The sequence below is a fragment of the Platichthys flesus genome, chromosome 4, assembly GCF_949316205.1.
Source record: "Platichthys flesus chromosome 4, fPlaFle2.1, whole genome shotgun sequence".
Taxonomy (NCBI): Eukaryota; Metazoa; Chordata; class Actinopteri; order Pleuronectiformes; family Pleuronectidae; genus Platichthys; species Platichthys flesus.
In genome coordinates, this window is record NC_084948.1 from 23,507,191 (window position 1) to 23,522,856 (window position 15,666).

Sequence of the window (15,666 nt, forward strand, 5' to 3'; positions counted from 1 at the left end):
TTTCTTTCAGAATATCCGACAGAACAAAATATAATATAATTGTTTTCTTGGCTGTTTTTAACGACCGCGTCTGAGGGCAAATGGTTTTCGTATTGTGATCGAGTTTCATCATACACACCTATCAAGTTCTAAATAACACTTAATGGCTATCATTAAATCCAATATCGTCCATTTAAGAGATGTTGTCTTAAGATCGGGACAACACTGGGACTGATCTGCAGGCTGATGGAGGGATTGCATTTCTCCATTTATCCTGTTGCCCCTGGGACTCAGGGGGGTTTTGAGTTGTAGTGTTTATGCAGAGGGATAAGCCTGAGGTTACAAAGTAGTGCTGGAGGCTTGAGCTGCATTTAAAATCTGCAGAAAATACCGTTGAGCGGAGGATCGATGTTCAGAGGAGCTCGATACATGAGCCCTCGGGGTAGAGCACGGGTCAGGTATTGGATCTTTCACCTGAAATTTCCAAAACACCTTCATGGATTAGTACGCAGTAACTTTCACCGTTACTCTGAGCAGAGAAAGATGCGACAGAGGGGACGACGTGTTCACATAAGGACTTTAATCAGGCACTTTGCTCAAACAGGACAGGCTTCGAAACGACACGTGAGAACATTTGGAGGAATTTCTCATCTTTATGGCACCGGAATACACACAGGAAATGAAATGTAAGTGTCAGGTAAAACTGTTCAATGCAAAAAAAAATGATACAAACAACAACGTTACCCTCATTCTATCAAACAGGTAGTGTTCATGTGTATTTGGCCGTGGTCAAAATAGCGTCCTCGTAAATAATTTACAAAATCCGTCAGAGGTTTACATTTTATAATAAATAAAACTACTGTAAAATGTTAGTGTTGCTTAATATACGAGTGTAAAACTGGGGTTGAAGAAAAAGAAAAATACTTACAGTAATTATAAGACGCAAACAGACAGAGCAAAGACAGAGTTCTAAGTAGTTATTAATACAAATTTACATGCTATTTCCTTTTTGCCAAATTTACACTTCCGGTCATGAATATATTGATGGTGTAGGCATCTGTGTAAAAAATATTATGGCTGAACATGTACATGACATGAACTTCTTCTGATTGACGAGGAGACATTCTCCGGTAGTGTTTGTGTAACATTCATAGATGCACTTAAACATACTTCCATCCAAACAGTATCGTTTTTAGTGCCTTTGAAAGGCCGGGGTGAATTGTGGTCCATAAGAAAAACATTCATTACAGTTTGGTTGTGAATTTATACAATAAAAGTGATCAGGACAGCAATTAGTGTTAAGATATCGCTGATCTAGGGCCCAAGCTCGCCAATGTTTCAGTGATGATCCTCAGCCTCCCATTCACTTCCAGTCAGCACAAGCGAGTGGGCGAATTATACATCAGCATCCAGGCGCAAGGCAAATCGCAGTGTGGCTTCACGTGGAGTTCAGCTTTGGTTTGCATTTGCCTGTGTGTGGACTGTGCCCTTAGAGTGTGAAACGGGTTTCTTTCATATTTTACTGACTAATTATATGAGTTAAACAAACAACCGAGATCTGCTTCCATTCTCTGGACTGATAAGGCTGCTGATGGAGCAAATTTACATACATAGCCGCTCATTGTTCTGCCTCGTGCAAGTTATTTTCTTTCACAATGCAAAATGGAAAAACGCAGTAAGGCCCATGGTGAGACAATTAAAGCCAGAGAACCTGAAGGACGGGATCATCGGACGTCGAGCTTCATCTTCTTCTGCAAAAACATGTAGCGACTTGTCGAGGACCGAGACAATGTTCTTCTAACAATTCACATTCAATGATTACCTTTTGATATGAGATCAAACACGGGATCCCGAGAAAGTCTGATCACACAAAGCGCTATTCTGACTGATGTTCTAGTTTGTCAAGCACGGAGGCCTCTTCTTCTATAAATATTTACAATAATCTGTATAAAGAAATATCCCAATTCATAAAGCATTAATGGAGAGCTTCATTTAAAACCACAAGGTTAAGAATTACAGGGGATAAAACATACAGTACAAACAAGTATACAGTACAAGCTACAAATATACAAATATAGAAATATATTCTGAGGTTGTAACAACCTTTTTTTGACACTTCAATGCCATTTCTTGTCAGAAACCACATGTAAGTATAAAAATATAGACAATGCTTTTGTACAAAATATTGACATCATCTATGAATCCCTATTCGAATGTGCAAATTAACACTGATCAACAGAGGAATACGGAGTTTCTTACACACACACACACGCAAACACACACAAACACACACACACACACACACGCACCCACACACATTCACAAAAGGCATGGTCCGTTTTGGCCTGTTAGTCCTGTAGTTCAGTTTTTCCAGTAAGCACCACAACTTCAGTTATTTGGACTTCTTAATGTAACCTTTTGTACTTGTTCTCTGAAGATGGAGAATAAGAATGAGATTGACTCATTTCAAGTTGCAGCCCCTGTGGTCATACAGTAGAATAGGTCTGGGACAGCACTGACCTCAGTTTTTATTCATGTTTCAGAATTCAAATCCTCAGCTCTGCCTCCTCGCTATGTTCCAAATTGTGTTCATTTGCGCTGATCATGGAGGCGGAGGGTCCCTGCGAGACGCTGAAGGGCGTGACAGCAGGAGAACGAGCTGCCAGCGGAGACAGAGAGGGCGAGAAACTGGGAGACATGGCGACCGAGGAGATCGACCCCTCAGCGCTAATGGGAGATCGTCGGAAAGAAGACAAGTGTGGGAACGTCCTCGATACGGCGGGCTTTGTAGGAACAGTTTTGGCACCCGGGTGGGCCACAGAGGTTATGAGAGGCGGGGGGTCGATCCTCGACTCGGCCTTCGCTTTGTGATGAAATGACCTGCGGGACTGAGGGGGAGCGGTTTCATCTTTTAATCGCGCTATTTCAGTGAAAACGTTGGCTAAGGGTTGGAACTGGGGACACCAGTTAAGCAGGTAGTCCCAGTTATAGCTGCCCCTCAGCTCCTCGTCACTGGCCACAATGGCTGTTAGGGAGCCGTCCACAGCTGGCTTCCCATCCTCTGGAAAGGTATAGTCTTTGGAATGGGAGATGCTGAGTCCCCGTCCCACACCCACATACCCGCCCCCATCGTCCCTGTAGACAGGTACCTGGCCTGCCAACAAAGTACTATTCAGACTGCCCAGTTTCTTCCCTTTGAACCAGTCTATGGACGGCTCACAGGACACGTCCGACAGCTGGTCTGCGTCCTGTTGGATTCCGGAGTCCGGCCCCCGGGCTGAGATGCGCTCCTGCATGGACGAGGAGATGCTCGACACTCGTGGGTATTCGTTGATCATTCTGATCTCATCATCCTCCGCTGCCTCGGCCTCTGCAGAGCCACGCCCGCTGGAGTGGGAGGGATCCAGTGATCCACCACGGGGGAACGGACCCCCACCACCGCCGCTTTGACTCGTTGTGTATCCAGGAAGCGCCTGGTGGTAAATCATCTCATTTGCTGTTATTTTTGTTTCCTCGAACTTGTGCAGCATCGTGCCTGATGTTGGTGCTCGCCTCATTGCTTTTTTCTCCTTCTTCCGACGTCTTAGCTTCACACAAAACAATGCCACGGCGATTACGGTTAGAATGACGATGGCCCCTAATGAAACGGCGATGACACCGATGAGCAGCATGTTCATGTCTGTCGTCAGACCAAATGACGTGTGGGTCACGTCTACGGAAACTTTCGCCACAGCTTTACGTGATGTCTCCAGGGGGCTGTGAGCCGTCACGTCCAGTGTCATCAGACGCACATCTCTTTTAGAGCGACTTGCATGTGAACTATAGCTGTCCACCTTTAAGGAGACAGCTCCAGTTGATTTATTGACCTCAAAATAAGGCGAACTGTCTTCGAGGGAATACAGAACAATGCCGTCCACGCCTCCGTCCTCATCTCTGGCTTGTACTTTGCCAATAATCTGACCTTTCTTTGCTCCCTCAGGCACTTCAAACAAGAACTCCGAGGATGTGAAGACAGGATCGTATTCGTCCTCCCCCGTGACATAGACCTGGACCGTTACACTGGCAGAATAGTTGCCGGCATCCATGGCCACAGCCACAAAATCCAGGGAGGTTACCTTCTCAAAGTCGAACGTGGAGCGAGTCCGCACTTCCCCTGAAGTTTGGTTGATGAGGAATGCGTCTCTTCCCTCTTGAGAGTTGTCCAACATGTAGTACCTCAACTGTCCAAACACACCTCTGTCATGGTCGATGGCATGCAGCATGGTGACTAAGGCGTTCTGGGGCTGATTCTCCCTGATGCTTGCAGTTACAAGTTTGAGGGGAAAGTAGGGGCGGTTGTCATTGATGTCCTTCACCTCAATTCTGACTGGGGCCAGAGCATAGTGCCCTTGCCCATCAGTGGCCTGAACAACAATGATATGCTTCAACTGTCTCTCGCTGTCGAGAGGTCTCTGCAGCTTCAAGGCTCCGGTCCACTGGTCCACCTGGAAAATGTGCGTCTCGTCCCCTGAGCTTATGAAGTACTGCACCTCTCCATTGGGAGCAGAGTCCGGATCTGTGGCAGATAGATGCAAGATCTCTGTCCCTGCTGCCGCACCTTCACTCAGCACCACGCTGTACTCCGATCGGCTGAAAGCTGGAGGGTTGTCGTTGGCGTCCGAAACGCTGATAAGGATAGGCACGCTGGAGCTACGTTGAGGGATTCCTCGATCGGACACCACGACAGTCAGGTTATAACTGGGCACCGCCTCAAAGTCCAGCTCCTCCACCAGGATCAGGCTGCCGACCGTCTGGAAGCCCTGGCCCTCCAAGAAACGCACGCTGCTCTCAATCTGGAAGGCATTACCCGAGTTGCCACTGGCAATAGCGAAATCGAAACCACAGTTGTCCCGAGACAAATCTCCGTCTACAGCCTCTAAGATCAGAACAGTTGATCCAGGAAGGCCGTCTTCAGACACAGTGACTCTGTACTCCGACTGGTGGAAGATGGGGGTGTTGTCGTTGACATCAGATACTTGGACCTGGACTGTGGCGATGGATGAGAGCGGTGGCGTGCCCTTGTCCTTCGCCTCGATCAGCACCAGGATGGAGGGATTCTCAAGATCAAACTCAGTTTTTTGGTTGATGAACAAAGTCCCTGTGAGGAAACAGAACAAAAAGAGAAACTTTATTTTAATTATCTGTCTAGACCCCATCATGTTAATTAGCAAAGGCACTCAATACACAGGGTGATTCGCTGTTAAATTAACTTTATTACCAACAGGTTTGAGCATGTTCTGTTTTAAAAGGGAATATAATTCGAAGCAAAGGAATTCCACTTGAGAATAGGAGACAGGATAACCTGAGGCGATGAAGGAGTCCTCTTTTATAACACACTTATTTCAGACGCTATCTCAAGCAAAACATCTGTGCCAAATAACATGAAATCTGGGTTTTCAATGACTCTTAATGAACAAAATGATTAAATATCTTTTGCAATGGCTTAAGTCCAAACCCCAAATGTGCATATAAGTAGAGCTTGAGGGAATAACCCATGATTACAGGGCGCTCTGGTCAGAAAATGACTATAAACAACCATAAATGTGCAGACAGTGATCTCACCATTGTTTGGGTCAATGTAGAAGACGGCCCTAGTTGATGACATGACCCTGTAGGTAATCTTCCCGTTCTCCCCAGAATCTCGGTCAGTGGCTGTTACTGTGATGACGGCACTGCCTGCTGGGAGGTGCTCTGATACGGTCACCTGTTGATAAAAACACAACACAGACATATGTATAGCCGTTAGAGATGCAATTAAACAAATATGCAAGTGCTCAACAGACAGATGTGTGAATGTAGCCGCACCTGATACAAGTCCTGAGTAAAGGTGGGGGCGTTATCGTTCACATCGTCCACCAGCACGGTGAGGTTGGCCTCGCTCTGATGCCTGGAGTCGGACGAGCGGATGGTCAGCGTGTACCAGGTCCGCTCCTCGTAGTCCAGAGGGCCAGTCAGCGATACTCCTCCTCCGTAACTGTGGATTCCAAACAGGCCTTGGCTGCTTGTGTCCAGTTGTAGTGTGTAGGAGAGGGCCGGCCCCGAATCCACGTCGTTCCCTGTCACCGTTGTGATGACTGTGCCAATCAGCATGTCTGTATGTGTAAGAATAAAGCGGGAAGACAGGAGAGGAAGAACAAATATTGAAGTTGTAGATACTTTTGATTTTACTGAAAAAATATATCCTGTTCTGGAAAAGCCTCGATCTAATAGACAGGAAATGAACAGAGGAACTTGGCAATAACTTGTTTCATAATAGGGTCAGACTTTTCTCACTGAGCCGCGCTGCGCGAGCTGCAGGGGTAGGTGACGTGATGCTTCCCGATAAGATCGCTGGACTAACTTCCCAGTGAAGACGACTTACCCTCGGGCACATGGATCTCTCGATGCAGAGGAATCATGGGACTGTTGTCGTTGAGGTCGATGATGATCACAGTGAGAGTGGCAGAGCCAGCCAGCCGCGGGGATCCCCGGTCTGTTGCTGTTACAACCAGCCTAGTGCCACAAAATCTGTGTAAGTGTCTGTGACTTTATGAATAACATATGGCTGCATACTGTTCCACCCCCCACCAAGATCTGCCTGTTTTTAGTTTTAGAATACAATATATGAGAGTCATTGTTTCTATTAAAAATAATAAAAATAATCAGATTTGAAAATAATAAATCAAACAAAACAAGCTTAAGGGCAAATATGTTTTTTATATAGGTTTGATAACATGATAAACTCATTTTTTTCCATACGTGAAAGCATTTTCAGAGCAGATGGAGCAAACATGGAAACATTTACTCCATTAGAGAGACAATTTATATAAATAATAATGGTAAGCGGAGGAGAACCACATGACAATAATATCAAACTCACTTTGTCTGCGTCCAGATCTCTCGGTCCATAATGGCTGCTGTGGTGATGCTTCCGGTCAGAGGGTCGATCTTAAACAAGCCGCTCATGGTCGACGACCTGATGGAGTAGGTCACCTGACCGTTCTGACCCTGATCCAGGTCGTCCGCTGCAACCTGGAGAAAAATAGAAACCAACGTTAATAATATAGAAGTATTCAACAGTAGTGATTTACTAGTGAGTAAAATTGGACATGCAAGTCAAGAGTTCACATAAAGTTCTATATGCGTCTGGCTTCAGGACAAAAAAGGTTTTCATATATTCAGCAGAGACACTGAGAACAAAGTCAAAGGAATGAGGTAATTTCTCCACTCCACTGAAACTGTCCAGGTTTTTGAGGCTTGAGTGCTTTCTGTTTCGACAACTTCAAATAGCCAAGCATAATAAACGTGTGGGGGGGCCTGCTACTGCACCTGGATAATGGGGAAATCGTATCCTTGTGCCTCTCTGATGTAGGCTATGTAGTTCTGGAGTTGGAAGCGTGGCAAGTTGTCGTTGACGTCCTGCAGAATCAAGTTGACAGCCATGTATGAGCTGGAGGATGCCGTCTCAGCTTTCACCACAAGGCGGAGTTTCGGGGTCTCCTCATAGTCTAGGACTTCGGATTTCTGGACCCATATTTCACCTAATTCACAAAAATAACAATGAGTCACTGTGCATGTAGAGAACATCGTGTTGTCGTCGGTGCTGCTGTCTCGGCACTTACCGGTGATGGTGTTGATTCCAAAAGACTGCTTCCTGTTTCCACTGAAAATACTGTAGCTGATGCCAGATTGGGAGCCATCAGGGTACTGGGCCTGAGTCTGTGTTACTACAGTGCCTGCAAAGTTAAAAACAGGGTCAAACATTTTAAATCTACTTTTCAATTTAGAAAAGAAAGTGGGAAATTGTACAACATCATGCAAACCTTTGGCTGCGTTCTCTTGCAGACTGACATCTCGAGCTATGCGGGAAAAACGAATCCCTCTGTAGCTCTGCTCCCGAATGTAAATGATAACCACTCCGAGGGAGGATTGAGCCGGGTTGCCTTGGTCCATGGCTTGAATGATCAAAGTCCTTTGGCTCTGGGTCAGAGTTTGCATATTCTCCGTGGCCTGGATGTCTCCTGTCAGGGAGTTGATGGTGAAGCCCCTCACAGGGTTGGCAAAACGATAAAAAACTGAGCCGTTTGCCCCAAAGTCCTTGTCCTCCGCCCTCATGGTGGCCAGCACTCGCCGGCTAGACACGCTACTGGCGGAGATGTTCACAATTAGCGGGTCCAGAATGAAAAATGGAGCGTTGTCGTTCACGTCTTGAATGTAGACGGTTACTTGAGCAGTGGCGTTGCGTGGGTTAGCTGGGGAGGAGTCAGTGGCACACACCTCAAAGGTGTAAGAAGCGGTTCTCTCTCTGTCCAGCGGTGCTGCTGTGATAATGCGGCCAGTGTTCTCATCGATGATGAACATACTCTGGGAGCCACGGCTCAGAGAGTACATCACCTGGCTGTTTGAGCCCTGGTCCAGGTCGATGGCTTTCACCTCAAGGACAAGGGAGCCTATGGAAACGTCTTCTGAAACGTCTGCAGTGTAGCTGCTGCTCTGAAACTGGGGGCTGTGGTCGTTGATGTCGAGCACAGTAACCTCCACGGTGGTGGTGCTGCTGAGGGGAGGGTGGCCCTGGTCCTGAGCTGTGACTGTTAGGGTATGAGCAGCCATCCTCTCCCGATCCAGAGGCCTCAAAGTGGACAGCACTCCTGATCGCCCGTCCAAGTGGAAGTCTCCAGATGGGTCTCCAGCTGCAAGGGAAGCAACCATTCATTTAGTTTCTGAGTTTGCTGCACCATTGCCCTGAGTTATACAAATGTTGCATTGTAGAATTTGAGCTGCGAGCGCATCTGAAACAAATCCTCACCTGTAATTCTGTACTTTATCTCCCCACTGTCTCCTGCATCTTGATCAGTGGCTCTGAGGGTGAACAGAGGCAAAGCTTCCAGGTTTTCAGGCAACTCTATGCTGTAGTAGAGGCGTCCAAACACAGGGGCGTTGTCATTCTCATCGAGGACTCTGATCCTCACCGTCGCTTTAGCATAGTTGGGTAAGAAGCCTCCGTCTTTTGCATAAACTGACAAAACAGAATAAAGAACACAGAATTATTTGCGATAACGATAATCAATAATTGTGATATGTATCTGTAGTATGTATTTGAAAGTCATAAGCAGTACCTGTCACAGTGTAGTATTCTTGGACCTCCCTGTCCAGCGGCCCCGTTGTTGTTATGATGCCCGTCACTGGGTTGATGTGGAAGACGTCCACTGAGATACCACCATACGTCACCTTCCCATTGGTTCCTGCAGCAAAACACACAAAGTGATTGTAGTTTATTTCCAAACATATTAATGGTAATGAAATGAAATCAATTAATTACTTCAAAAAGTTAATTTACTCTTGACAAGATCAAGCTTTTGGATAATATTTACATGTCTCTCGCGAATAGCATGTATAGGTAATTGTTTGTTTGTCATTAGTTTACCCATGTCAGCGTTAGGCAGTGCCGGCTCACCCTCATGTGTCTGAATGCCAGATAGCGTGCTAGCACAGAGCAGTCTGGCAACCTCACCTGTTTTGCCTCACTAATCGCTTTTGGAGCAAACCTTTATAATCATTCTGTTTTATGCGCTTCTGACTAACTCCAGGGGAATGCACCCCCCTCCCCCCATTCTCCTGTGTAGTCCTCAATTAAAAACAACTGCTAACGTCGGTAACGTGAACACGTTACCGACGTTAGCATATGAAGGCGCCTGGTAATTACAGGCGTTTAAGTAATTGCTGATGCAGCACAGTTCGGTATCTCTTGACACTTAATCGACACACACGTAGGATCGGCCTAAAAGGGTAAGACCACTTAGCAACATCATTGGAGCCAACAGTACACGTATGATTCAGGTAATTTGTGGTTCAGAAGATCAGGCTAAATATGGATGAAAGTTTTTCTTTCAGATGTCTCGGTTACATGTAACTATACACGCTGTATAATCAGCATTTCTATGATTAGGTTTAAACATGTTCTTAGGATCTGTTTCGCATCAAAAACAGTCATTTAAGTGACATTGAAACAAGGGTTAGAAGTTAGTTATATCCCTTAAGCCTTGTTTTGAAAATGTAGGTCTTTGTTTTATCCAAACCTTGTTTTGAACAGCAAATTACCAAGTCGGTGCCAAGTGTTGGTAAAAAAAATGGCTCACATTAACCACAGCTAGAGTAACCACGAGAGTAAAAGTTGTTTATGTCTCACCTTGGTCCAGATCAGAAGCGGAAACCGTCACCACACTGGTTCCCGGAGGCTGGTTTTCAGAGATCTGGGCTTCGTACTGGCTCTCCTCAAACCAGGGCACCTCGTCATTCACATCGATCACATGGACGCACAGCAGCTGGCTGCTGCGGTAATGCCGCGGCGTCCCATGATCCTCGGCGATTATTGTAAGGTTAAAGACGTCTTGCTCCTCACGGTCCAGAGGTTTGAAGATCGACAGAGAGCCTGCAGAGAGAAGAATCGGGGGGTGAAACGTGAGGAGAGATTTCCTGTGTGCGTGTATGTGTGCGTGTGTGTGTGTGAGTGTGGTTGGGTGTTCTTCATTATAGCCTCTTTCCCAGAGGCAGTTACACACGATAGCTACGGTATAAAGGCATGCTATCAAAGGCAATAAAACACACCACTTTCCACGGTTGTGTGTAGTCGAGTGGTATAAAAAGCGAGTGTGAAAAGTTGCCGTGTGAGGGCTAAATCAGAGTTAATCTGCTCCACACACACACACAGTTTTGCCTACCTGAGTGCTACCACCACCACCGCGGCTCTAACAGGCCGACAGTCTGGCCACAGTTTACGAGATTTTCCATAGGAGAATGCCGCAGCCGTCGAGAGCAGAGCAGTAAACACACGCTCTAGACACGCAAGGGCCAGGCCTGCCGTGCTCTGTAGAAATTAGGGGCACCCTCGCCTTTTCATTATCCTGCCTTAAGAGGGTAGAACTTGCATTGATTCAATTTCAATTTCATGCTTTAAAAACGGGCTGCAACTGTTGAAGAAAGAGTCGGCCCGGGATGTTTTGGTTTCTAACTTTTTTTTGTTTTGCTTTGTATTTTGCTTGGATTCAGATAATTTGCCCCCAAGCTTTTAATCTGGTCAGAGTTACAGGCAGGAATATTTTCACCAACTTCTGAGTCCTGTGGTCCTGTCGTATCCCTGGTCACTGATAACACATGGGCAGGACAACAAAAAAGCAGTGGGAAACAGGGGAAAGTCTTTTATTTTTGGGATGTTTTCAATTCCAGCATCTTAAACCTATGTGGTCTGTGGCGCCAACACTTTGGTTTTTAGTATCAGGGTAAACTGAGGTTGCTCAGACAACAAACACATCTTTCTCCTCTTACATGCGGAGGTTTTATTCTTTTAACAACATTTAATCCGTTAATCCCTAAACGCCTTTTGTAGAGAGGCGATCACCCGTCTACCCTCCCTTTGAACAGAAAGTGAAATTAATGACCTCCCCTCTGACAATGAGTGATGAGAGTAGGTCTCACGGCATGACATTATAGACTCCTAATAATAGCTGGATGGGTCCCTCTGTTGTGGTTAACTGTGGTGCCACAGAAATGAAAACAGAGTGGAGTGGAGATGGTCCCAGGTCTCTGGTCGCTGACCCCCAAACAGAAGCAAACCAGGTGCTCAGAGGATTAACTCTGTCATGATTCTAACAAATAACCAGTGTGCATGAAAACACTTCAAGATGAGTGCACACACAGGGCTGAACCAGAAGTGACATGCATGACAGCCCCTGAATGTTTCCATCGCGGAGCAGCTCCAGGGGGCACGCCGGTTGGCGACTTGAAGGCGAAGGCGGAGCCATCGCCGACACGTGTCTCAAACACCACAACAAAGCCCACAGGACCAAATAGCCCAAGGTCAGTGCTGAGTAAGTGACAGGGTCTCATGCGAGCGCACACACACACACACACACACATGTGCGTGCCTACACACAGACACACGTGCGTACATATAAACACGCGTAACCGATCCCCTCTCTAATGGTTCCCAGAAGCCGGAGCAGGAGGCTCTTTGGTCTTTCATGGGAATAGATCCACAATAACAGATGATGGGCTGTGTGTGCATGCGTGTGCTTGCACATGTATGTGTGTGTCTCGGTGGGTCTTTAATATTTGGCAGGCCGCTCTGTCTGTCTGGTCTCCAACTGAGAGAAATAAGTCATGAGAGGTGAAGCAAGAGTTAGGCTGCACTTAGAAGTAAGCAGAGTATTGTAAATGTTTGTGAGTGTTTATGGAGGGGGGGGGGGCTTGGTGCTTGTAGTGTGGGTTGGGGGTCACATGGAAAGGGGAGTACACATGTGATGTAAAGTTCACTTCAGAGGTGTAATTACTGCATTAAGAAGCCAATGGAAAGACCCAGAGGGATCTGAACTGATGCAGTTTCTCTATAAATTAAATTTATATTATATTATATCAAGTGCTTGAAAAAGCATGCCACAATAATACTAAGGTCAGGTACTGGAAATACACATATTGAGATCTGGTGCTGTTGACATTGATACACATGTTGAAATCTAATGTGTATTTTTCATTGACATTTCCAAATGAAACTTTGTGCATATGAATAAACTTTGAAAAATGAACCTTACACATCCAACTAGTTATTTCGTATATTACTTTAACTATACTTTCATAAGAGCAAATGTGATAATTCTATGAAATCCCATATTGTAATTTATCCATAGAGACTCACAGAGGCAGCTGAATCCCAGCTTACATTCAGGAGAATAGTTCACGACATTCATTCCCACATCCACAGCTTCAGACAATTTAGAGTCTCAAATTAAATATAGCTCCCAATCTGCATGTCTTTGGACTGTGGGAGGACCCAGAGGAAACCCATGCCAACTTCACCCAGAAGGACCCAGTTAAGCCGGGACTCAAACAGGGAATCTTGTTGCTGTGTTGCAACAGTGCTAACCCCTGCACATTCCTGCAGAGCTCTGTAATTTCAACAACATATATAGTGTTTGTAGTTTACAAAGCAAACACCAATAACCGCCATGATCGACTGTCAGTATACAGCACAAACTACCTCCAGCATTTGCCCAGACTTACCAGTGTTCGGGTTGAGGTTGAACGTTCCTCCAGTGTTGCCCGACTCGATGCTGTAGGTCACTCGACCATTCTCCCCTTGGTCTGCATCTCTGGCCATGACGTACAAAACCACGAAGCCCACCGGCTGGTCCTCCATCACACTGACGGCCGTCGGCGAGCTGAACACCGGGAGATTGTCGTTCTCATCCGTGACGTACACCCTCGCCGTGACAGAGCCCCAGCGCCTCTGGCTGACATCGAGGGCAGAGTCTGTCGCCTTTACAACCAGGATCAGACTGGAGGTGACCTCATGGTCAAGCTCCCGGCCCAAGGAGAGAACCCCGGAGGTCGGGTCAAGGTGTAGAAGGCCCGGGGTGTCTGGCCACTGCTGGAGAATGGAGTACATCACCTCACTGTTGGGGCCACTGCCGTCCTTGTCTACAGCCTGGAAAGTATAGACCGAAGAGCCAGGGTCCATACTCTCAGAGATGACAATGGTGATTGGGTCTTCGGGGAACTCAGGGGTGTGGTCATTGCTGTCCTCTACGTCAATGTCCAGGTGGACAAGGGTGCTACTGGGGGGGTCCTGAGAGAAGTCATCCACCTCAATGTGCAGGGTGTAGTGCGCGTCTCGTTCATAGTCGAGGGCGCGAGCCAGATACACGTCCCCGGTAAGACGGTCGACAACGAAGGTTCCATCTCGGTCAGTTCCCCCAACCACTATGTAGGTCACCTCGCCTTCCTCTAGGCTTTCTCTGTCTCGGAGGCGGACTGAGCCAATGACGGAGCCGGGCTTGGCTTCCTCCACAGAGTTGAACGATAAGGAGAGTGAATTGGTGTTGGAAGGTTGTCTGTTGATGCTGAGAACCTGCGGTGAAAGAAAACAAAAAAAACACTGAGGACAAAAGAAGAGGTCTGTGGATCTAATCGTTTGTTGAGATGCCTGGTGGCGATTTCAGTTTGAATTTTTCAAAACAAAGATGAAAATATTTCATGGATTTCAGGGCAAAGCAAAACCAGACGTTGTCCCTTTCCGACTTCTTGTTCTGTACGCGTTCACTGGGAATAAGTGAAACCAGTTACAAGAGGTTTTTATAGACTTGAGTAACACGCTTGCTCACATTAATCACACTTAATCTGAAACTCAGACGTCGGCCAGGAAAAATAATAAGGAGGATAAAAGTAACACAATCAGAGAGGGACTATGGTGAGAGGGGCTGAATTCCTGTTCTGCGTATAGCTTTACACTTCTTTTCATGGCCAGCTCGAGTGTCTTCAAAGACGACAACATTATTACTTCTCTCTTTTCGATGAAGAGAGTGCCATAATAACAAGTGACATGTTGTTTTTATAAAAGTTCATTTCTTTTAAGAAGGGGGGGATTTAAGCGGCCATAAAAGGGAAGAGGGGTGTGGGGGGATAGATGGAGAGGCTTTGTTGATCAAATTTGCAGCAGCGTTACTGACAGTGTTAAGTAAGCTGAAGGGCTGATCTGGATAGTCTAGCGTTGCATCCTACAGCACAGTTCCCACAGTGAGTAGGCACTCAATAAATACACAGTGTTTGTTGTGGAATCGTACATGACACGCTGTAAATTGGTTCCACGTTATATGGAAAAGGAACGTTCCAGAGCATAAATTGCTATCGTCACATCCTATCAGCAATGGATTTAATAAATCAGTCTGAAAAGAGGATTGAAGGAAATGCGTCAGTGGGCAAAAACCTCACAGAACTGTTTAATCCCATTAACTAATAATTAGGACTTTCATTTTTTTTTATTGTTAGAATGGAAAGTGAACTGGCGCTCACAAGAGCTGTTTATATGGCAACGCTGTTTTCTTGGAACCTATAAATCTGAGTTCCCTTCAAGCGTTCTTCCATTTTGTCCATTTTCTGGTCTATATTAAATATTAACCAAATTACCTTCAATGCTACATAAGTATATAGCCCCAGTGCTCTTTGCAAAAATGGCTACCGTGTTAAAAAAAAGTGTTGAAGTCAGTGAATGTGACCTTGATCAGAGCGGTCTACAGCTGGGCCTCATCACGAGCCAGCTGGGAGTATTTGATTCAGACCCACTTTTTCCATTTCAGATAGAAATTTCCCTTTTGAAAATTCACAGGGGAAGAAGAGGGAGGGGAATGGGGAGGGAGAGCCTGTCAGGAGTGGGGCTGATACGCGTCTGCAGCCAGTCGGATGGGGCACGGAGACACGGATCCTCCCGGCCCCCGGAGTCTACTCTTTGATATGAACTAAGTGAGCGGTTGAGGGGTGTTTGTGCTGGCCGGGCTCCAGTGGAAGTCTGACCTGAATGGCGAGGGAGCAGGAGGTGCTGCGGGGGGGCAGTCCTCTGTCAGTGGCCGTCACCGTCAGCGCGTATTCCGCCCGCTCCGAGTGGCTCAGAGGAGATGATGAACGCAGCTCGCCAGTGTTTGGGTTTAAAGAGAAACGTTCAGCTCTGGGACCTGGAGGGGGGGGGGGGGGGAGACACAGAGTCCAAAGTTTCAGTGGAGATGAAGTGTGTGTGAGGCCTGAATACATAAAACCCAGACAAGTCAGTTGCAGTGATTATTCAGCAGGTCTTTTTTTAGACTAGTTTCTGATCAAAGCAACCAAGTTGTCGTTTGTCTACAGGAT

The 15,666-nt window shown here is 46.4% G+C and overlaps 1 protein-coding gene across 1 annotated transcript in view; it reads right to left on the reverse strand.

Moving 5' to 3' along the window:
* Window positions 1-560: 560 nt before the first annotated feature.
* The window catches only part of LOC133952073 (protocadherin-16-like), an 80,024-nt gene continuing 64,918 nt past the window's right edge, over window positions 561-15,666 (reverse strand). Inside the window, exons 9-22 of the mRNA XM_062386346.1 lie at window positions 15,337-15,494; window positions 13,051-13,897; window positions 10,184-10,426; window positions 9,114-9,239; window positions 8,804-9,013; window positions 7,821-8,687; window positions 7,620-7,733; window positions 7,327-7,538; window positions 6,878-7,029; window positions 6,380-6,510; window positions 5,824-6,110; window positions 5,581-5,722; window positions 2,860-5,116; window positions 561-2,826 (exon numbers count right to left, since the gene is read on the reverse strand). Of these exons, the coding sequence (XP_062242330.1) occupies window positions 2,526-2,826; window positions 2,860-5,116; window positions 5,581-5,722; window positions 5,824-6,110; window positions 6,380-6,510; window positions 6,878-7,029; window positions 7,327-7,538; window positions 7,620-7,733; window positions 7,821-8,687; window positions 8,804-9,013; window positions 9,114-9,239; window positions 10,184-10,426; window positions 13,051-13,897; window positions 15,337-15,494 (6,047 nt within the window). The 3' untranslated portion in view covers window positions 561-2,525. The remainder of the gene's footprint in view (window positions 2,827-2,859; window positions 5,117-5,580; window positions 5,723-5,823; window positions 6,111-6,379; window positions 6,511-6,877; window positions 7,030-7,326; window positions 7,539-7,619; window positions 7,734-7,820; window positions 8,688-8,803; window positions 9,014-9,113; window positions 9,240-10,183; window positions 10,427-13,050; window positions 13,898-15,336; window positions 15,495-15,666) is intronic.